Source organism: Poromitra crassiceps (genome assembly GCF_964638095.1).
Source record: "Poromitra crassiceps genome assembly, chromosome: 25".
NCBI lineage: Eukaryota > Metazoa > Chordata > Actinopteri > Beryciformes > Melamphaidae > Poromitra > Poromitra crassiceps.
Genome location: NC_139649.1, coordinates 8,133,643 through 8,154,951, shown reverse-complemented (window position 1 = coordinate 8,154,951; position 21,309 = coordinate 8,133,643). Strand labels below are relative to the sequence as shown.

The window sequence follows — 21,309 nt, the reverse complement described above, 5'->3', positions numbered from 1 at the left end:
AATGTAAACAAACAGCCCTTTCTATTTTCAGATATGAATTAATGCTTCCATTTACTTTAAACATATCCGCATGTAATGTACGACAGTTTGGTACAACTTAAGATGCATACAATTAATTTATATCATACAGTTTTGCCAGCCTATTCATAACATCCCTGTCACATCAATTTCCTACCAATATGGTGTTTTCCAGTACACACACAGCTCATTGGCTATTTGTCATTTGATTGTAATCCATTTTCCTACCATGATGGCTGTGGGGTGATGTAACAGAATACTATGAAGTCCACAAAAAAGAGTTTAGGTTGACCCTCTACGACATCATTGGCAGGTCCCAAGCAGAAAACCTTGAGTTTTTTTTTACCGTATCATAATTATGTTATATGGTGGGGGCATGCCCCAGTTAAAAATAAATACATCTAAATGCTAAAAGCATCTAAATTGCTGTAGACACGTGGAACAAGGAGACAGGGAAGGCCTTCATTGCCAACTTTATTCAAAAATACATACAAAAGCAAAATCATTTCAAATGGCTCTCTTCAATTAATCCACCAAGGACGGTTACACGTTCATTCTCCATTCTCTATGGGGCTTTCCTGATTGTTGTCATCATTGTCTGATTTCTCATCATCTAGAAAAGACACAAATCAACAGTAAGACATTGCATAGGTAGCTCCACTCTTTCCTCACCTTTACACATTGAAACTCAGTCAACATTGTTTGGTTTGTCGAACAATTTATAAGTTGATGGCTATGGAGATGACAGAATATGACATGATGGCTGTGTTTAACCAACATATACAAGAGCCTGTGGTCGCACCAAGGGTGGGCATAATGAGGTGAGTCAGTGCTTATTGTTGACCAGCGTAAGCAGAGACTTCCGTGGGGTTTACTTACTGCTTTCTATATAACTCACTCCTTCCTGCCTCCTTTCAGCTAAGCAAGGTTTATGGGGTGTTCTTTGTACTGCTGTGCTTTGCACTACATTGTCCTTAGCTGTTGCAAAGCCTCTGAACCTGTGATTACAACACAACTACTCTAAAACACACACACACAGTTTTCCCCACACTCCCTGCACTGGTATGGTCTTTCCCCCGTGTGCGTCACCCTGTGAGTTTCCATGTGTCCTTTCCGGTTGAATCGCCGGCCACAGTCGCTGCACTGGTATGGCTTTTCTCCTGTGTGGATCCTCATATGCAAAGTCAAAGCTCCGCTCTGCCTGAAGTTCATACCGCATTCCTTACACTGGAACGGCTTCTCTCCTGTGTGGATTCTCATGTGGTCCCTTAAATGGCCCGACTCTTTGAAACGTTTCTTGCAGAGGGGGCACGTGTGGCGTCTTCCCCTGGTGATCTCATTCACGTCTACGCCGAGGCCTTCTCTTCCTTCGATGCATACGTTTGAGTTTTGCCTTTTCGTTGTCCTTGTTCCTTTTGGTGTGAGCATCTGTAGCCATTCTCCATTCTCCACACGCTCCGTGTTCTTGTCATATTCACCGTGAGCCGAAGCGTAGTCTGGATTCAAAGAGTAGATGGGCCGAGAGGCTTGGGTCACCCTTGAGAGATCGTAGCCCCCTCCGTCGGCGCCTCGTGTCATTTCCTCTGCTATGTAAAATGTTCTGTACCGGAGAGTCGGGTCTTGGCCGGGGCTTGAAGAAGGCGGCTCGTCGTACACACTCGTCTCTGCCTGAAGGGGGAGTTTGCAGTCATTGTCCGACACCTCCTCCGGTTCAGACGACGCAAAGTTTTCCTCTTTGATCTGTGGGGGATCACGGTCCTCCTGGTCCTGACTGGGGCTCCAGTCTCGTTCACCATGGTGCTGCTCTGGAGATCTGTCTTCCGCACCATGAGTGACCTCCAATGGACCTAGAAGGAAAAGGATGTGAAAATAAACTTTTTTTTTTTTTGCAAATACATCTCATCATATATGCCCTCGTTTTCTTTTAACTCATTGAGTGCCAGCCACTTTTGGAGAACGGACGCTCCCAGTGCCAGAGTTTTCAGAGCGTTTTCAGTGATTTCTCGAGGCCCACAGAATATTGTGTGATATTACTATGTAAACACCGAACACGCACAAAGAACGAGCTGCCTCTATTGTATCATCAGCAAAAAAAAGTTTATTGATACCATTTTCCGTTCTTTAGTTATGAGCCGGAGAAGATAGGTCGTTTTGAGCAAATACAGGCGTTTCAAATTATTAGCGGAGATATTCCGCCTTTTGTGAAATGCAGCATTTCCAGCACATTCACTGAGTCTGAAGATAATATTTTCTGATGTAGTGACGTGGTGTAGTTGTGTGATGCCCTGCGTGCCCCACCCCCCTCTCCCGCCCTCCCCCCCTCCCCCCCCAGCTGCAAACTCCTCCCCACACGTAACACACAGCCAACACGCACCCACTCTATTTTCGGAGTGCTCCGTTTGTGTGTGCCGGGCGGCTCCCAGCGCGACAGGGAAGAGCCAAACCGGACTGCTGAATGGTTTGGCATCGGGTGCTGCTTTTCTGGTGGCTAATCGTGTGGAGAAACTATACAGCCAGACAGACAGAGACAGAGGGGCTCAGTTGTGGGCGCGGATTGACTCCTGTTCGCAGCCAACGTCAGCTCCAGACAGAGCAATCTATATGGCTCTGGCTGCAGCATGCATCGATTTCTCTTTGATCACGGCTTTTTCCTCCTGTTTCTCCGGACCTGTCTCTAATCTGGAGAGCACTGTCGCCACCTAATGAGTCCGTAAAATAGGTTATACACCTTCAATAGCTCCCATATTTGTACAGGAGATGCCTGAGGCTTTGATCCACGTCCCACCGTCAAAACGCATTTGACGTCGATCGACGTCCGTGGCACTCTACGTCACTATTTACTTTGACGTCGATCGACGTCCGTGGCACTCAATGAGTTAATGTCCATTCCCAATGTGTAAAAAAAAATCTGCTTTGGCTCACCTTGAACTCCAGAACACTCTGGATTTAGTCTGCAAGGGGTCTCAGCCCTCCTGGAGAAAGGAGATGTTACAAACCCGTCACCGTCAGGCTCCGCTTTGATATCGTCTGTTGCGCTGATGGCACTCTGCTCGACAGTTAATATTCGGTAGAGGTGCAAGGGCGGAGGTGAGTCCTGATGGCACTCTCTTGTCCCAAAGGGGGAACACACAACGGCATCTGACTTCTGCCTCGAGGATGAGCCACGCTGATCGGCCCTGGGGTTGTGTTCCTCTTTAATATGAAGGGTGTTGGGGTGCTCCTGGCTCACGTTCGGGCCCCACTCCTCCTCACTGTGGTGCTGCCCAGGGGTAAGCTCCTCGTCACAGCCAGGAGTTATGACCTGATGGTGTGCTGAAAGGAATGCGAGAACTTAAAGCAATCAGTCCTACTGTAGAAATCCACCCCCCCCCCCCTCTACTTGAGCACATTATTAGATATTTCATGTAGACAATCTTAAAATGTTATTTTGTTTGAGGGGTTGAATTAATAAAACATAATTTTTTTTGTTAGTTTCAGTTCTTCCAATCAACAAATCAAAACTGAATTTCGTCTTAAGCCTCCTCACTAAACCAAATTCTTCAAATCAGTCATTTTTGCACTGCATCATTTGAACTGCAGGTTTAAAAATTATTCATAGCTGCATAATAGGCAAGCCTCTTTTTTTTTGTTCAAATTTTTCGACTTTTAGAACATGAAAAACAAAACAATAAACAAAAAAGCATAAAGAAGCAAAACAAACTCGAACACAGAAAGAAAAAGAAAACAAAAAAACAAAAAACATACCAACATTGCTACATGGTGCTACCAGCTAAGCAGCTTATGCGCTTATAAAATAAATCCACTGCGAGAGTTACTCGTCGTTTCTAACCTCGTCCAAGTAGGCCAGAAACGGGTCCCATATAGTTGAGAACTTCCCGAGTGAGTTGGTCCTCAAGAACCTGAGTCTTTCCATACTACAACCGAAACCATATCCGCCAGCCACACAATTGAAAAGAAGGCGGGGAGGAGGCAAGCCTTTTAACGAAACATTTATTTGCAAAACAGCACGAGGAACTTAGCTTGTTCTGAGCCACAGTATATTTGATAGCAACATAAAAACTGAATGGAACCTGTGCTGTAGGGCAGCTAATCATGTTGACCCATTTTGGTTATTGCCTACAGAAAACTCAAATGAACGAAAACGCTCACAGTAGATGAAAATGCTTCCTTTGCTAAATGCACAGTCGCATTGACTGATGATTGAGATAATCACTGAATTTTAGTCGATTTATTCCACGGACACATACATTCCACACACCTGCTCTGTGCAATTTGACTTCAGGCCAGAGCACCAGTGTCCGCAGATGGTCTATCTCCTCCTTGGACCGGCTGATTTCTCCCTGGTACTCTATCAGCGTTTTCTCCACCGCTCCGAAAATCTCTACAGCCGCCGCTGTCAGCCGCTCGGAAATAAAGGCGTTTAGAAACTGTAGTGTAGCCATTTCTGCACTAAACGTATTATGAGATTATGACAGACTCTGGTGGTAAACACTCACGTGACTTCCTCCCTTTCTGTGGTGTTTTTAGAGGGTTCAGTCAGGCTGCTGTCGGCACCTGCTGGCCAGGAGCTATCCTGCTCTGCTGCCTTCAAGTACTGTCGGAAATTACGGCTAGACTGTACGTCTGGGGGCATCGACATAATACATATCTCAGTGGCGAGTGGCCTGAGGGTGGTGGTGGTGGTGGTGGTGGGGGGGGGGGGGGGGGGGGGGGGGGATTTACTGCAGGATGACTGCAGGGAAATCATTTCTTACGTTAGAGGTTTCACTTTCATTTCTCTTGCCTTTTCCCCTTTTAGAAATTCATGAAACTTAGTGTGAAACTTTAATTAGGCTACCCGAGAGAGAGCAGGGGGCCAGCTGCTTCACGTCTATGTAATGTATATGGAAAAACAAGGCCAGGTCGAAACATGGCATACCGTCGGTGCATGGGATCGTCACCCATGTATACCCATACACATTTTAACAATCAACAGAACACATATAAGCCGCCGTCTGATTTTCCACCTTTTTTCCCTGTTAAGTTAGTTATCCTTTATTTATCCCCTTGGGGAAATTCATCCTCTGCATTTGACCCATCCTCTAGGAACCTTCCTAGAACTAGGAGCAGTGGGCAGCCACTGTGCAGCGCCCGGGGACCAACTCCAGTTATTTTGCCAGTACCTTGGTCAGGGGCACTGACAGGATGGTACCGAACTTTGGGAACTTCCAATACCGAACTGTTTATACAGTACACAGTAAACAAATTTAGATATTTTTACAGAATCGATATTTCGAGGCCAATTGGCCGGAAAACCAGGATAGCCTCGATTTCTATTTTTCTGCACGGACCATGATCTGCGGACCAGGATCTGCGGCCGTGAGCGACTCTGTCAAGCTGAACAAGATCAGATCAGGGCAGACAGGAAGTCTGAAACCGGACATTCGTCAAATAAAACAAATTCCAAAGTAAAAGCCCATCTTGATGAAAGGGTGCCAGGAGTCGTGTATGCAGCGATTGGGACACACATGCTCCCATAGGCCAGTGCAAGCACCGGCCTATGGATAAGAGGGTGTGACTTTGGCACAGGCCTGCATCATCCTGAGAGAGAGAGAGAGAGAGAGAGAGAGAGAGAGAGAGAGAGAGAGAGAGAGAGAGAGAGAGAGGAAGTGAGAGAGAGAAAGAGGGACAGACTTTCTCACCAACTTTCTAATTAATTTCGAGGGAAAAGGCAAGAGAAATGAAGGTGAAACCTAACTTAAGAATCGATTTCCCCGCAGCCTCCTCTCGGTTTTTCAGCCATTGATGCATTAGGTTTCAGCCTCTTCCTGAGGAGAAGAGGTGGTCTGGCTGACTGACTCTCACTGGCTCCATCACAACTGCTGAGAGAGCTGCCTGTACAGTCGGCAGCTACCAGAGTCTCAGTGGATTTTATTTTCTCAGTGTGCATAACAGTAAGTAGGCGTAGCGTAGCTACACAGTTAATTGTAGTTTTTGGAAACATATTGTGTAACTTTTGTATTTCTTTTTTATAGGAGACAATCGGCCATCATCATGAGCACCCTGAACCAACATTATGAGGAGAAGGTGCGCCCCTGCATTGACCTCATTGACTCGCTGCGGTCCCTGGGTGTAGAGAAGGACCTGGCGCTGCCTGCTATCGCCGTGATCGGGGACCAAAGCTCGGGGAAGAGCTCTGTGCTGGAGGCGCTGTCAGGAGTGGCTTTGCCGAGGGGCAGCGGTATGTAAAACTGAGAAACCATCACGTTTCCTCAAAATCATGTGGCAAACCTGCATTAGGGAAGCACTGCAAACTAATAATGTGTGTGTGTGTGTGTGTGTGTGTGTGTGTGTGTGTGTGTGTGTGTGTGTGTGTGTGTGTGTGTGTGTGTGTGTGTGTGTGTGTGTGTGTGTGTGTGTGTGTGTGTGTGTGTCAGAGCCAGATTAACACCCCCAGGGGCCCCTGGGCACTGAAGCTCCCAGGGGCCCCCCTACCCATCGTCCGGATGTTTGGATGTTTTTTCGCCATATTTAGAGGAATATCTCATTTTAAATTAACATTAGTATTATACTGTTATGTCATTATTCCGTTTCTGAGATTCAGTTTCTCACTCACTCATAGGCGATTCTAGGCTTTGCAAACAGGTAGCACCAGCAGGATAAAAATATTAGTCTGACTGGGGGGTTTCTAGAGGGGGCTGTGCCCCCCCTGGACAAAGAAATTTTGTACATTTTAAAGTAAAATGCATGAATCTGATGCACTCTGAGAGCAAAAGGAAGAGGCTAATCTTCACATTAATATCCTCTTCACTGTGTTGTGGCTTTACAATGAAGAAAAAATAATTGACATTACATTTCCAATACAAAACAGCAGAGGGTGCCGCAGCACCACAAGCACCCCCAGTTCCCGCACCCCTGGTCACCACTTGCCCACAGGCATCCAATGAGACTAAATCATCAGACTTATTCTTCTTGGAAACACATTTTATTTTGTCCTGATTGGTCTTAGATTTGTGTCATAGTTCTGTGGAGCCCAACATGAGCCCGACCAATTTTTTTCTTTTTTTGGAGGGCCCCTTTACCCCGGTTGCCCTGGGGCACCTGCCCCGGTTGCCCTATGGTTAATCCGGCCTTGGTGTGTGTGTGTGTGTGTGTGTGGCCCTATCGATCCATAGCCCCCCTGCTAACTTGGACTTGTTTGCCCTCTCATCATTCACTTAATTCAGGTATTGTGACAAGATGCCCTCTTGAACTGAAGATGAAGAGAAAGAAGGAGGGAGAGGACTGGTTTGGAAAGATAAGCTATCAGGGCTGTGAGGAGACGATAGAAGACCCTGTAGATGTGGAGAAGAAGATTCGAGCAGGTGGGTCTCTCCAAACTGCACGATACATTCTCACAAATCACTATTGGATAACAAAAGCTAAGTATGGATTGTGCGACTGAAATAATTATGCCTAGCTACTGTATGTACAGCAGCTTGGAAAAATGCTTTTCGGCATATCCATTTCCTTGTAATCATCATCATAAATATTATTCCCTTACCAGCTCAGGATGAAATGGCCGGGATCGGGGTGGGGATCAGTGATGACCTCATCAGTCTGGAGATTGCCTCTCCTGATGTCCCAGACCTGACACTCATCGACCTGCCTGGCATCGCCAGGGTGGCGGTCAAGGGACAACCAGAGAACATTGGAGATCAGGTACACCTGTGCAGGTCCTCTTACTGGGGCCAACTTTCCCCAGTGCTTAGGCTATTATCACAGAGAGTGTGAAATGCATGGTTAGGGTCATTACCTCTGCCAACAGAGATGGGCCAACTAGTTGGCCGGTAGGCTATGTTTTCACTCCTGTTTGTCTGCAGGATATGTCAGAAAGTTGTGAACAGATTAGATTTGCATGAAGGGGGGAGTGCTAATGGGCGTGTCCAATCACAAAAAGGCGCCCAACTTCCAAACGGGCTCACATAACATCACAAAACTTTGTCAAAAGTCGGTGGAGATATGCTCAGTAGAGTACAGTAGAGTGCCCTATAGATTTGGTGGCCATTGCCAGGTAATGTGGTTAGAGCAGCAGACTAAAGCCAAATATGACAAAATGTGCACCAAAAGGACAAATGTGATATTTTCAGATTAAGAGACTGATCCAGAAGTTCATCAAAAAACAAGAAACCATCAGCTTGGTGGTTGTCCCATGCAATGTTGACATCGCCACCACAGAGGCTTTGAAGATGGCACAGGAGGTGGATCCTGATGGAGAGAGGACTTTGGGTAAATAGGTTTGATTTCATGGAAGGCTACTCTGCTCTTACCTTGCTCCCCCTGTTGTAGTTCTAGGTCTACTTAACCTTGTCCCTCAGGTATCCTGACCAAGCCGGACCTGGTTGACAAAGGCACAGAGGAGACAGTGGTGGACATTGTTCATAATGAGGTCATCCACCTGAAGAAGGGCTACATGATCGTCAAGTGCAGGGGCCAGAAGGAGATCACAGAGAAAGTTTCCCTGAGCGAGGCGACACAGAGAGAGAAGGATTTTTTCGAAGAACATGCAGTCCTTCGGTAATCCCATGACGTGTTTGGTGTGGTGCTCCATGGTTCTACTTGTTTGGCAACTTACGGCACTCACTAACATTCCATTCTTGCCACAGCACTCTCTACGATGAAGGCCATGCCACCATTCCTAAACTGGCTGAGAAACTCACCCTGGAGCTCGTGCATCATATTGAGGTGAGTCTTTCTTATCCCCCCAGGATAACACTTTAAAAGTTTGCTCAGGTTACGTAGGTGTTAGATTTACCATTGTGCCTGTGTGGCTTCCAGAAATCTCTGCCTCGACTGGAGGAGCAGATTGAGGAGAAGATAACACAGACCGAGGCAGAGCTGGAAAGATATGGCAATGGACCCCCAACTGACGCAGCAGAGAGACTCGTCTTCCTCATCGATGTGAGCTCCTTCACCTGACCACGCCCTGAACATAGACAATCTTTCTCTCTACCAAGTCTACATAACATGTACTTTGCTCTACAGACCTTTCCTGATGCTCACCACCTAGATTAAATTTTCCTTTGTAGTGACAATGTAAAATCCCGTTTTTAAAGACAGCATGAATGAATATACCTATCGATATAGTTAAGCAAATGTATTTATTTATTTTATTTGTTTATTTGTTTGTTCGTTTATTTGACAGGGACAATGCATTAACATTGCTGTAAATATGCCAGAATGAGTGAAAGGGCTAGTTTAAATAAGTAGTCCCTGGCCAGATTTTAAAATAGACTCCCCAAAAGAACAAAGAACACACAAAAAAGTGGGAAGATAAAACACGGTTATTGAATTAGAATGCAGAGAGCAACTTGTGATAAAACATTGATACAATTGACATGGTATACATGTTACTGATGATATTACACACAATTACATGACATTGAAGCAAGTAACCAGTAGCAAGAAGCTTAACATACATAGAGCAAGCAACATACAACACTAGTAACAACATTAAGCAAACATTCGTACAAGTATGAAGGCAGTAGCATACAAAAGCCTATATACAGTAAAAGCATGCAACAGGACAACATAAAGCTGCAAAATAAGTATTAGTCACATTACATACAAACAGTACATAGGCACAGCAACCATGAAAGAAAACATGACAGATTAATAGACAAATATGAACAACTCCTTCTCCTGTTCCATTTGTCTTCCAGAAAGTGACAGCATTCAATCAGGATGCCATCTATCTGACTGCAGGAGAGGAACTGAAGTGTGGAGACAGACTCAATGTCTTTTCCATATTGAGAAGAGAGTTTGGGAAATGGAAGGCCCAACTTGACCATTCTGGAGAAAACTGTGAGTGCATCATTTTTGTGTTGGATTTTGTGTTCTCCTACACTATGGTATTCTCAGATCAGCAGGACTTTGACATTTGAGTCTGTGTATTGCAGTTAACAAGAGAATTGAGAGAGAAGTGGCTCAATATGAAGAGAACTACCGTGGAAGAGAACTGCCGGGGTTTATCAACTACAAGACCTTTGAGGGGATGGTGAAGGATCAGATCAAACAGTTGGAAGAACCCGCTGTCAAGAAACTCAAGGATATAGCAGGTAGGCTAGTCTCCATCCTTCCCAGGTAAAAACCACGAGTCCTCTCATGGCATTCAAGCTAGCACCAGGTTGGAAATTCAAGCTGCTGTCTTGTATTTCCATTATGTCTAGATGCTGTTAGGAAGGTGTTCATGCAGCTGGCCAATGTTAGCTTCATTGGGTTTCCTCACCTCATGAAAGCAGCCAAGGTAAACGATCATCTATGAATTTGATATTGGAATTGTTTCAATCTGGTAGTTATTGGCAACACTTTTGGCTGGTAGTGGTATGTTGGTATGCATTGTTTGCCAATGTTCAGAATGACCTATTAATATTTCTTTTCCAGAGTAAGATCGAAGCCATCAAGCAGGAAAAGGAGTCGATTGCTGAGTCCATGCTGAGGACCCAGTTCAAGATGGAGTTGATCGTTTACACCCAGGACAGTACATACAGCAGCAGCTTGAGCCAGAGGAAGATGGAGGAGAAGGATGAGGAGGAGGAGGAGGATGAGAGGAAGAGCATAAAACACCTTGACGATAGGAGCACCTTTTACAGCATGGATAACAACGGCACACTGCAGGAGCTGATGTTGCACCTGAAATCCTATTACAATGTCAGTTTTAATTTAGGATTATTCATGAAATGGTTCATACAAAAAAAGTTGACACATACAGTACATGGTACAGCATTTTATTAACTGCCCTTGCCATTAATCTACCTACCTCCATCTACCTGCTCTTTCTTCTACCTCCTTCAGATTGCTAGTCAGCGCCTGTCAGACCAGATCCCTCTGGTGATCCGCTACCTGATGCTGCAGGAGACTGCCATCCAGCTGCAGCGAGAGATGCTACAGATGCTACAGGACAAGGAGAACACAGACTTCTTGCTGAAGGAGGATTTTGACATCTGCAGCAAGAGGGCCGCTTTGCAGTGTCGCCTCAAACGCCTGATGCAGGCCCGCTGCTACCTGGTGGAGTTCTAGAGGGAGGCAGTTTGCACAACAGAAGTTGTATCTATAGTGTTCCTGTTAGTATTTTGATATCATTACTGTGTTTTTTTATCATTACTGTTTTTTACTGTTAGTGTTGGTGTTGGGCAAGTTACTTTCAAAATGTAATATGCTACATATTGTTACTTTCGTTCATAGTTTTCGTAGTAATAAGTTACTTCACGAGGCCGCTCAGCCTGCCAGCTGTTTTTCTTTTTCTGAAAACATTCAGTCCAAATCAAAAGTCAAAGTTTAGATTACGCCTTGCATGAAAACCTAAATACATATTTTTTCCAATTTGTATTTTATGTGTAACTTGATACAGTGCTTACCTTAGTTTTTTATACTGTTTGTATCGTTTACAAACTACTGTGATTTCTCATTATAAATGATACATTTCATCGAATAGAATTATAATAAAAAAGGTCTATAGTCTACCATAAGCCCTTATTTCACTTTTTTCTTTTAGCTGTAAGCAGAGGTGGAATGTAACTTAGTTAATTTCCAAATGAGTACTTCCTGAGACTCATTGTATGCTTGATGGATGTGATGAATGAAAAATAACTATGGACTTTATCTCCCCCTTGTGGATTTTAAGATGAAGGGTTTCACATTCAGGATTTGAAGTAAGCAATTTGAAAACGTCAAACCCTGGAAACATATTTTCTGACAAATGTTTTGGAATCAAATCCTTAAAAGTTGACTATCATATGATAATGACGCCTCCTGCATGTGTCAAACAGGTGAATGTGGTATTCAGCAATCAAGGTGCTGAGTATACATGACCTCTAATCCAGTGAATGCAAGGCAAATATCCACCAATGTAAACAAACAGCCCTTTCTATTTTCAGATATGAATTAATGCTTCCATTTACTTTAAACATATCCGCATGTAATGTACGTCAGTTTGGTACAACTTATGATGCATACAATTAATTTCTATCATAGTTTTGCCAGCCTATTCATAATATCCCTGTGTCACATCAATTTCCTACCAATATGGTGTTTTCGAGTACACACACAGCTCATTGGCTATTTGTCATTTGATTGTAATCAATTATTTTCCTACCATGATGGCTGTGGAGTGATGTAACAGAACACTATGAAGTCCACAAAAAAGAGTTTAGGTTTACCCTCTACCACATCATTGGCAGGTCCCAAGCAGAAAACCGTGAGTTTTTTTTACCGTATCATAATTATGATATATGGTGGGGGCATGCCCCAGTTAAAAATAAATACATCTAAATGCTAAAAGCATCTAAATTGCTGTAGATAGACACGTGGAACAAGGAGACAGGGAAGGCCTTCATTGCCAACTTTATTCAAAAATACATACAAAAGCAAAATCATTTCAAATGGCTCTCTTCAATTAATCCACCAAGGACGGTTACACGTTCATTCTCCATTCTCTATGGGGCTTTCCTGATTGTTGTCATCATTGTCTGATTTCTCATCATCTAGAAAAGACACAAATCAACAGTAAGACATTGCATAGGTAGCTCCACTCTTTCCTCACCTTTACACATTGAAACTCAGTCAACATTGTTTGGTTTGTTGAACAATTTAAAAGTTGATGGCTATGGAGATGACAGAATATGACATGATGGCTGTGTTTAACCAACATATACAAGAGAGCCTGTGGTCGCACCAAGGGTGGGCATAATGAGGTGAGTCAGTGCTTATTGTTGACCAGAGACTTCCGTGGGGTTTACTTACTGCTTTCTATAGAACTCACTCCTTCCTGCCTCCTTTCAGCTAAGCAAGGTTTATGGGGTGTTCTCTGCACTGCTGTGCTTTGCACTACATTGCCCTTAGCTGTTGCAAAGCCTCTGAACCTGTGATTACAACACAACTACTCTAAAACACACACAGTAACAATATGGCAGCCATAGACGTCCTTGTTTACTCACTCTCAAGTGTTTGCTGTAGTTCCTGTATGGTACTGAGAAGCACGTGGAACTGCTTCTTCCTCAACTCCAACTGAACATGGGGAAATGGAGATTTAAAAAAAAATCCCAACAAACAAACAAACAAACAACAACTCCACCATCTGATAACATTACAGGTTGGATGAAAAAGACCATGAATGTATTTGGCTTTACCTTTGCGTCCCCATTCTCCTTGATATGAGACAGGTGCTGGAGTTCTTTGTCAAGTGCCTCCAATTGTCTGTAGGGAGAAGAAAGCATGATCGCATAAGCCATCAATTTCAGGATGGACAAAAGCGGTCCTTTCCAGTGACCTGCTCACATGCAGAGGGTAACAACAGCTCTTGTCAATACTTGGATGAAACAAGAGGGCAACTCACTTTAGTGTTTCATGCCGGTCTGGATGTTGCTGGATAACCTTGGCCAGAGCATCATACTCTGAAAAAAACAAAAACAGAATGCAAAAGCTAGAAACTACAAAATGTAGACCGAGGATCATGTCTCTTGTAAATAATTGGTGGAGAAAGTTTTCAGCCCTGAACATATTCTTACCTTGACGATTCTTTCGTATCCTCTTTGCCCTCTGAATTTCCTTTTTGCATTCTGATATCTTCTCATGTGCAGATGTGATGTTTTCTTCTACAATGTGGGAAACGGTGAAGAATGTATTAATAAGGTATTTCTTGCAATAGCTTTAATACTACATTCATTTTTTCTGTGACTAAGAGGTGGCCCCAATAGCTTTTGAGCATACTTCCACAAAAAGAAACAATTTTTTTTCACGGGGTAACGGCTTTACAAAAATCCCAATTGCTTACCTATATTGGAGTAGATTTTCTCATAATTCTCCATTTCCCGAAGGTTCATGTCATAAACCATCAACGTTTTCCCCATGGAGAATTCGCATTGGGCCAGTATGCCCATCATCCTCTGGTACTGTGTGAATCTAAACAGGAATACAAGATAGTGGGCGTGAGACAAACAAAATATTTTCTCATGTTTTATGTGCATAATTTGCAATCTATCTATCTATCTATCTAAAAGGGAGCATGTGGGCAATGTTTCGGTTTGTTTCCATTTTTGCCCCACTGATGATGTCATAAATCACTGATGTCATCAGTGACATCATAAGTCACTGATGATGTCATCAGTGATGTCATAAGACTGATGGATGTAAACTTAGGCCATGTCCACATGGAGACAGTTTAGATGTATCCGCTAACGTTTTTTTCTCGTATGGACGTTTCGTCCAGATGGAACCAGCCTTCTGGGAGTATACGTTCTGGGAGAATACGCTAATTTTTTAAACTGGGGTCCCAGAGTGAACAAATCTGAAGACGCCACCCTTGCATTTCCGTGTTTACAACCCATATGCATCTTTCCTGAACCGATGACGCCATAGCCCCACCTCTCTCCGCCAGCAACAGCTACTGAGCCTCTCCACAGCTGCCTCTTCCCATCCACCCCTCCCCTCGGCTTCATCGGATATTTCCCAGAAAGCTTAGCTGCGGCTAAGTTTTTACAATAACACAAACAAAATCAGGCTAAACGTGTTAGATATAAATAATATTTATTTTTAATACAACATGCAATTCTGGAATATTTGAATATTGGACAAAATTAAATGAAATGTAAAACCCTGAGTGTAACACACATACTCGGGATGCTCTATATATAGCCCTTGCAAATAACGTATATAGTGAAGTGAGAGGTTTGACGACCACACGGTTGCGGTTGCACTGTGATGTCCACTCCAACAAGACTTCAGCTTACTTGATGCCACTTTTTCAATAAAAACACATTTATGCCATGACTTTATATAATGTATATTTATGTTGCATTTATGTTTAGCCTGTGCTGTGATGTGCAGGAGCGGCCAATACGATGGGATGTGTTTGCAACATATGTCTAAAGATCATGGAAGTGGATGATATCCGGAACGTCACCGATAGTTAACGTTCTGTATTGTAGGCTACAGGGAGACCATCAGCCCTGCTGAACAGCTCTGCACTTGCCTGTATAGGTTTAATAATTTTATTCATTGACATGGCAAACCTCGTCTAGAGTTGAGATACAGAGGCTACTAATAGTACCCCGCAAAGCCAAGGGTTTAACCTGCTCGCTACAGTGAGATACACATTATAGACTCTGTGCGCCCCTAGTGGTTGAATGCCATTATTGACGAGATTGTCTTATTCTCTGTTTTTGGTGTACTTTGTGGCAGTGTTAACTTACCAGCGTGGCATATATACTACAGCGGTTTCAGTGGTATTCAGGGGTTTCATGTGGATACACACATTTCTTGAAACGATTCTGTGTTTATGGAAAACTTTTCTTGTACCCCGCTAGTCCATCTGATGGACTTTTCCTGCATTCGCGTATGGGCCGTTTCGACAGTTTTTGAGTAAATGGTCTTAACACATTCACTGCCAGCCTTTTTTTTTTTTTTACTGTAGGTAGGTTCTGCCAGAGGGTTTTTTTGAGGATTCTGGCTCATTTTACAAGAGCCGAGGATTATTTTCTGCTTGGAGTTTGTGAACACAAAGTTCACAAAAGTACTACCGTAAATTCCGGACTATAAGGCGCACCGGTGTATAAGCCGCACCTTCAAAGTTGACTATTTTTTTCTTATATAAGCCGCACCGGACTATAAGCCGCGGGTGTTTTGATGTTTAATTACCATATGTAAGGTTTCGTGCACAGAGGGGATTGTCGGGAAAGAGATGGCTGTTTGGGGAAGCTCCCATTTATTAACATTTCAACAAAACAAGTTGCATATTTGCATAACGTATTCAAGTGTTACCATTTAGTGCAATAGTAGCTACAGAACATGTACTGTGCTGTGTAAATTTAGGGGTCCTTGGCATGAAAAAGGTTGAAAACCACTGATCTACATTATAGCCTACAGTAGTACCATAACAAAAAACAAAGCCTACAGCGCTTGACGAGGCAATATCAATGGCTAAATTAAATGTGTTTTTTTTAAAGTGCAAAATAAAGTGCCTGTAACACGACAGTAAGCGCGTAAGCCTAAAGTTGCAGTAACACGGCTGCTTAAAATATACGGTAATCAGCCTACCAGAAAAGTCATTAATCCTCGTCTTCATCTTTTAGGCTAAGGTGCAGTACACGGCTGTAACCAGAAAAGTCAAGTCATTAATCCTCATCTTCGTCTTCTTCCTGCGTACTAAAACCACCAAAGTCCTCATCTTCAGTGTCGGAAACGAACAGGCTCAGGGTGGCTTCGTCAGCCACTCTCCTCTCTCCTTCGTTGTCGCTCTCAAAACCAACGAACTCCTCTTCGTCACTGTCGGAATCGAACAGCCTCTGAAGGCCCTCAGCTGTGGCGGCGTCCTCCTCTTCATCACGCAGCAGTCCAGCCTTTCGGAACCCGTTGGTGATCGTGGATGTTTTGACACTCCTCCACGCTGTCAGGATCCACTGGCAAACTTGAGCCTTCAGTCGGATCTGAACGGCACCTCGGCCGTCTGCTCTCTGTGTCAACACCCTGATGCCAAGGTTACGTGCTGCTGCTCGATTTCCTTCTTTCCTTCTTCTTCTCGCCGCCATCGTCGTAACACAGCCAGTTCTCCATCTTTTGAAGCATGATGTTAGATTACAACGAGCTAGTTGTGTGGCTTAGCCTTCCAAAATGTTGCTGTTAGTTTTTTAGAATGTAATACATAGAATTGGGAATGTTACATTCAATTTCATTCAGACTGTCTTTCAGGCTCAATCGCTGACATTTTCCCCCCGGAGCGAGGGAGGAGGGAGGGTGTTTTACCGTAGTGGCTGAGAGAGAGTAGTGGCACAGTGCTCCAATCAGGTCACGAGGCACATTTTTTGCAACATCATCCAATCAGGGTCTCGCTCTCGTAATGTCTGTCTTGCTCTCGTTCTGCCTCATACCAACATCCATAGATTTTGGAGGTTCCCGAGTGGCCGTTTGCTGAAAAAATCCATAGATAAGCCGCACCGTTATATAAGCCGCAGGGGCCAAAAAAGGCCAAAAAACGGGAAAAAAGCAGCGGCTTATAGTCCGGAATTTACGGTAATAGAATGTGTGCTTTCTCTGTCTAAAAGAGATAGTTTGTAGAGTTAGTAGTTATGTAGATATTAGCCGTTGAGTACAGCATGGTTTCAGCGTCTGAGAGTGAAAGCTGAGATAATCGCAGTTTTGTGAAATTCAATCAAACAGGCAGAACAGTCACTTTAACCATTTATTTTTGGCATCAGTGAGAGATCAGACATCTAAACAATATAGTTCTGAACGCCCTCTCCTTCAAACTCCTCCCTCCGTGGGCGTGTCTGGTGGCTTTCAGCCTGCGTTTGTCACAAGCGAGTGTTCTGCTGCTGCGAGTTTGAGCAGCCTCCCTCCCTGGCAGCGAGTGTGGATAGGGCTCACTTGTTTCTTGGGTTTGAGAGCTTTGATGAAGCTTTGTGCGATTCTAGGCTTTATGCTGCGTGTTTCAAACTGTGTTTTCCACCCAGTCTATTTTTGGAATCCCCCACCGCCAGCTCCCAGCGCGATAATGCGCGAAAGTGAAAGCGTTTTCGCCAATCCATTTTACAGTAGAGAATGGTTTCCTCGCGCGTTACCCTACAGTTTTGGCTCTGCTTTTCCTAGTGTGGAGAGCACTGTCGCCACTTAGTGGGTCCGTGGAATGGGTTGTACACGTTCGCTGACTCCCAATATTTTTATAGGAGACGGGGGGAGCGTTGATCCACGCCCGACCGTCAAATTTTTTTTTTTTTTTTTTAAGACGAGATATCTCGTCTTTGGCACTCAACGGTTGGATTCTGTAAGACGAGATATCTCGTCATTGGCAGTCAACGTGTTAAATTAAGGCTAGGTATTTTTTTGGGGGTATTTGACAAAAATCAATCATAGTTATCATTTTTATACGATCCTAAGACCTATTTTCAAAAATACTCCTCAATTTACTACTGGTCCATCTGATGGACCCATTGACTTCCATTGAAACCACTCTATTGGTACTCCCAGCAAATTTTCACAAAATTAATTTATTTCATTTATTTCAGCGGGCATCCTGGACCAAATACCTTGAACTTTGACCTTAATATCTAACCTTGGAGTTGGTAGAAATTTTGGGGGAGTTACATGGTCTCAAAGTCCATTGCATAGTTGTCCCATTGATTTCAATGTTAATTTTGCACAAAAAGAACATTTTTTTTTTACTTCCAGCAAATTTTTCAAAAAATCATTATTTCCTTGATGTTACACATCTCACCTTGACTCAAGCGGTTAAAATTGTAGTTTCTAATGTGTTTGCCTATTTCCCCATATTCCCCCAGTTTTGGCATAGCAATCAATTCCATACAGTTTACATGAAATGTAAAAAAAAACTGATTCCTATGCCAAAGATGGGAAAATATTATAAAACTGAATTTGACAGTCCACACTACTGATTTGAAGCCTTTAGACCAGGATAGATGCTGGACTAAAGCTCGTTTGTGTTTTTTGGGGAAAATGGCTGGTAGTCCAAAACATGCGCTTTTTGGATTTTTGGCTCAAAACATGAAAAAATACTATTTTTACAAAAAATCACAAAAAATACAAAAACCCACTGATGATGTCACAATGTCTGTGACATCATCAGTAATGTCATCAGTGACATATTATTGACAAAAAATCATCTCATGACATCACTGATGATGTCATAGGCTAGTGATGTCATAGCTATTGTGACATCATGCCTGCGAATCTTTGATACTAGGCATCTTGCAGTGGTGACTTTTGTAAAACACCCCAACTTGCCCATAATATCAGACCCAAAGCCAGTTTGTCTTTATGGAAATGGAAAAAAAAATCACTTTTTTTTTTTTTTATGTACTTTTTTTTTTTACTGTACTTACTGTACACTGGCATTTGAGGGGTTAAAATTCGAATAGGTATGAAATGTTGGTATGAGGTATTAGGGAAGAAGTTACCAATGAATTATAAACAGTCAAAAATTTAAAAATTTAAATTAATATTTATAAATTAGTACAGAATACCCGTTAAGGTCCATCAGATGGACCAATAGTAAATTGAGGATTCCGCGCCTGCGGGGTACAAGGGTTAAACGAAAAAAAAAAGATTGGTTCCGTCTCCGTGTGGACATGGCCTTAAGGGACACACACGTAAACTTAAGGGCAATAACATTAAGTGAGCAACACACACACCAGCATACGCCGATAGTGCAGGCGAGGCTATGCAGCAGCTGAGCTGTGAGCGAGGCCGCACAGCGGCTGAGCTGCGTATGCGAGCTGCAGGGCGTACGAGCCCACTAGGAATCGAGTGCGCATAGCGCGCAAGATGCCTATATTTTATATTAGTATATAAAAAGGGAGAAAGGGAGAAAGTGGGCTTTGTCTGTTTGTTTCAGTTTGTCCCACTGATGATGTCACAATGTCTATGACATCATCAGTGATTTCATCAGTGACATCATTATTACCAAAATCATCTAATGATTACACTGACATTGTGGTTTTTGGTTACACGAGTAATTTTGACATCACTGAAGATGTCACAATGTGTATATGACATCATCAGTGATGTGAAGTTGGGCAATCGTACACTGCGCATGCCAATGGACCAGGCGAGGCCACGCAGCAGCCGAGGCCCCGCAGCGGCCGAGCTGCGTATGCGAGCTGCAGGGCGGGAGTCCCGCCGCGGAACGAGGCCGCGCAGCAGGTGAGCCTAGAAATCGAGCGCGCGAGATCCCTACTAGTCTTGATCAATTTAGTCGACTGAAAAGCTCAAACTCAAAGGCCACACTCTGGCCGCCAGAGTGTTTTTAGCTATAAACTCACCCTTCCTCCGGGGTTCCAGGCGAGTTGCACCATTTGGTGAAACTCTTAAGGAGCACATTGATCCGGCGGTCATCTCCAGCTCCGTCTCCATCAATAAGAAGACGTTTCCGAATAACTTCATCTAATAAACAACAACAATAATAACACGGGATTGAAAACAAAACAATTCAGGTAAGAACATGGTGGGATAGCTAACGTAGCTAACATGGCTTCATCATGGTTACGCTAGCTGGCTGCTAGTTAAACGTGTATGATTAGTGTGTTATTTATTTTGGTAGTAGAGATGAATCACTAGCTGAGATATACATTCTTACATAAGGTGTTTCATATATAATTTGACTCAATAAGTTATTCGCAACGGCCACTTACCATCAGTAACAGCCCCCATGTCCAAAACTCAAAGTGCGATTGAACACAAACCTTTATTGAAACAACAGGAAGTGAACAAGGCGCCCCGCCTCTAAAAACGGACCGTAGTGATTGGCCAAAAAGGCAAGCACGTACTTTTTGACATGACAGCCAAACAGTCACTCAGTGTTGTGGCTTTAATTTTACTAAAGACATTGTGATTATTTTAATTGAAAAGTGTTTTAAATTCAATTCGTAAATGGTTCCATAATAACTCACCCGAGTGGCATTCGTCCTGGCGCGGTGACGTCTTTGTCCCAGAATGCAGTCTGGTAAACAGACATGGAAGCACCAGGTGAAGACCTCCACAGCCACTGAGCGCTGCATTCGCTCTTTTTCCACGATCTTCTTTCTTCTTTGCCCACCACATCCAGCAGATTTGTACCTGTTTGGTGTCACGTTTGCATCTACAGCGTCCAGAGCCCTGGTAAGAGTCAAGTTGTTGTGAATCCATGACGACTGTTAATGACTTGTGCTGTTGCTGCCAGGCTTTTGCCAGCTCCATCGCTAACGCTAGTCATGGCTGGTCAGAAGCTTGTGAGCTAGCAAGCTAATTTAGCCACTCCTCTCTCAAGTAGTACCAGACCCAGCAACATTTTTAACCGCACTAGAACGAGCCAGTTTTCATGGGACAGTTCATAATGGGTGACATTTGATTCAAATATTCACGCTATTTACTTTATGTTTCAGCATCGACCAAACATGTTTAATTGTCAATGTCTGCTTTACGTTAGCACGTTGTGTAAGTTGCAGCAATGCTAGGCTAGCCCATAAAACTGCTTCTGGTGCTGCTCTGTCGGCTAATGTTAGCTAGCTAGCTAATTCAGCTGACCTGTCAAGTTGTGCATTTGGTGTCCTAACTGTTAAGTCTTAACATACACAAAATAAGTAATTGTCATAGAAATGCCATCTCGTGCATCAAGGAGTTCACATGCTTTTCTTTTCATGACACATTTGACCAAACACAAATGTATACAGAGTACAAATTAGAATATAATGTAGGCTAAATATTGAATACTGGCATATGCATGTTTCAACATCTGCACAGATCTATGGTTACCAATTAGCGAAACAGAGCAATATTGTGTGGTTGGCT

At 43.4% G+C, this 21,309-nt stretch overlaps 4 protein-coding genes across 5 annotated transcripts in view; 2 read left to right on the top strand and 2 right to left on the bottom strand.

Annotated features, from left to right (window-relative positions):
- Positions 1 to 567: 567 nt before the first annotated feature.
- Positions 568 to 4,472, bottom strand: LOC310798607 (uncharacterized protein). Of its 2 annotated transcripts, XM_083661151.1 has the most exons (4): positions 4,277 to 4,472; positions 2,941 to 3,330; positions 1,108 to 1,865; positions 568 to 631 (listed from the first exon to the last, which is right to left on the bottom strand). In XM_083661151.1, exons 1-4 carry the CDS (start codon positions 4,458 to 4,460, stop codon positions 584 to 586), a joined length of 1,380 nt encoding a protein of 459 aa, XP_083517277.1. In that variant the 5' UTR covers positions 4,461 to 4,472; the 3' UTR covers positions 568 to 583. The 2 variants fall into 2 exon arrangements, with proteins under 2 accessions (XP_083517277.1, XP_083517276.1); XM_083661150.1 differs by having other exon boundaries at positions 581 to 1,865.
- A 1,385-nt stretch (positions 4,473 to 5,857) lies between these two features.
- On the top strand, positions 5,858 to 11,055 carry LOC310798092 (interferon-induced GTP-binding protein Mx-like; the record flags this gene model as incomplete). Its single annotated transcript, XM_083660586.1, has 13 exons — positions 5,858 to 5,951; positions 6,033 to 6,238; positions 7,224 to 7,361; positions 7,544 to 7,698; positions 8,127 to 8,265; positions 8,355 to 8,553; positions 8,643 to 8,721; positions 8,815 to 8,937; positions 9,699 to 9,840; positions 9,936 to 10,094; positions 10,206 to 10,282; positions 10,420 to 10,686; positions 10,831 to 11,055. Exons 2-13 carry the CDS (start codon positions 6,052 to 6,054, stop codon positions 11,053 to 11,055), a joined length of 1,890 nt encoding a protein of 629 aa, XP_083516712.1. The 5' UTR covers positions 5,858 to 5,951; positions 6,033 to 6,051.
- A 1,311-nt stretch (positions 11,056 to 12,366) lies between these two features.
- thoc7 (THO complex 7) lies at positions 12,367 to 20,225 on the bottom strand. The gene is made up of 8 exons (XM_083660751.1): positions 20,175 to 20,225; positions 19,806 to 19,926; positions 13,808 to 13,935; positions 13,542 to 13,628; positions 13,370 to 13,427; positions 13,164 to 13,230; positions 12,972 to 13,041; positions 12,367 to 12,518 (listed from the first exon to the last, which is right to left on the bottom strand). Exons 1-8 carry the CDS (start codon positions 20,191 to 20,193, stop codon positions 12,457 to 12,459), a joined length of 612 nt encoding a protein of 203 aa, XP_083516877.1. The 5' UTR covers positions 20,194 to 20,225; the 3' UTR covers positions 12,367 to 12,456.
- Positions 20,226 to 20,541: 316 nt separating this feature from the next.
- The window catches only part of atxn7 (ataxin 7), a 47,145-nt gene continuing 46,377 nt past the window's right edge, over positions 20,542 to 21,309 (top strand). Inside the window, exon 1 of the mRNA XM_083660750.1 lies at positions 20,542 to 20,640. The gene's annotated coding sequence lies outside the window, so the exon portion shown is untranslated. The remainder of the gene's footprint in view (positions 20,641 to 21,309) is intronic.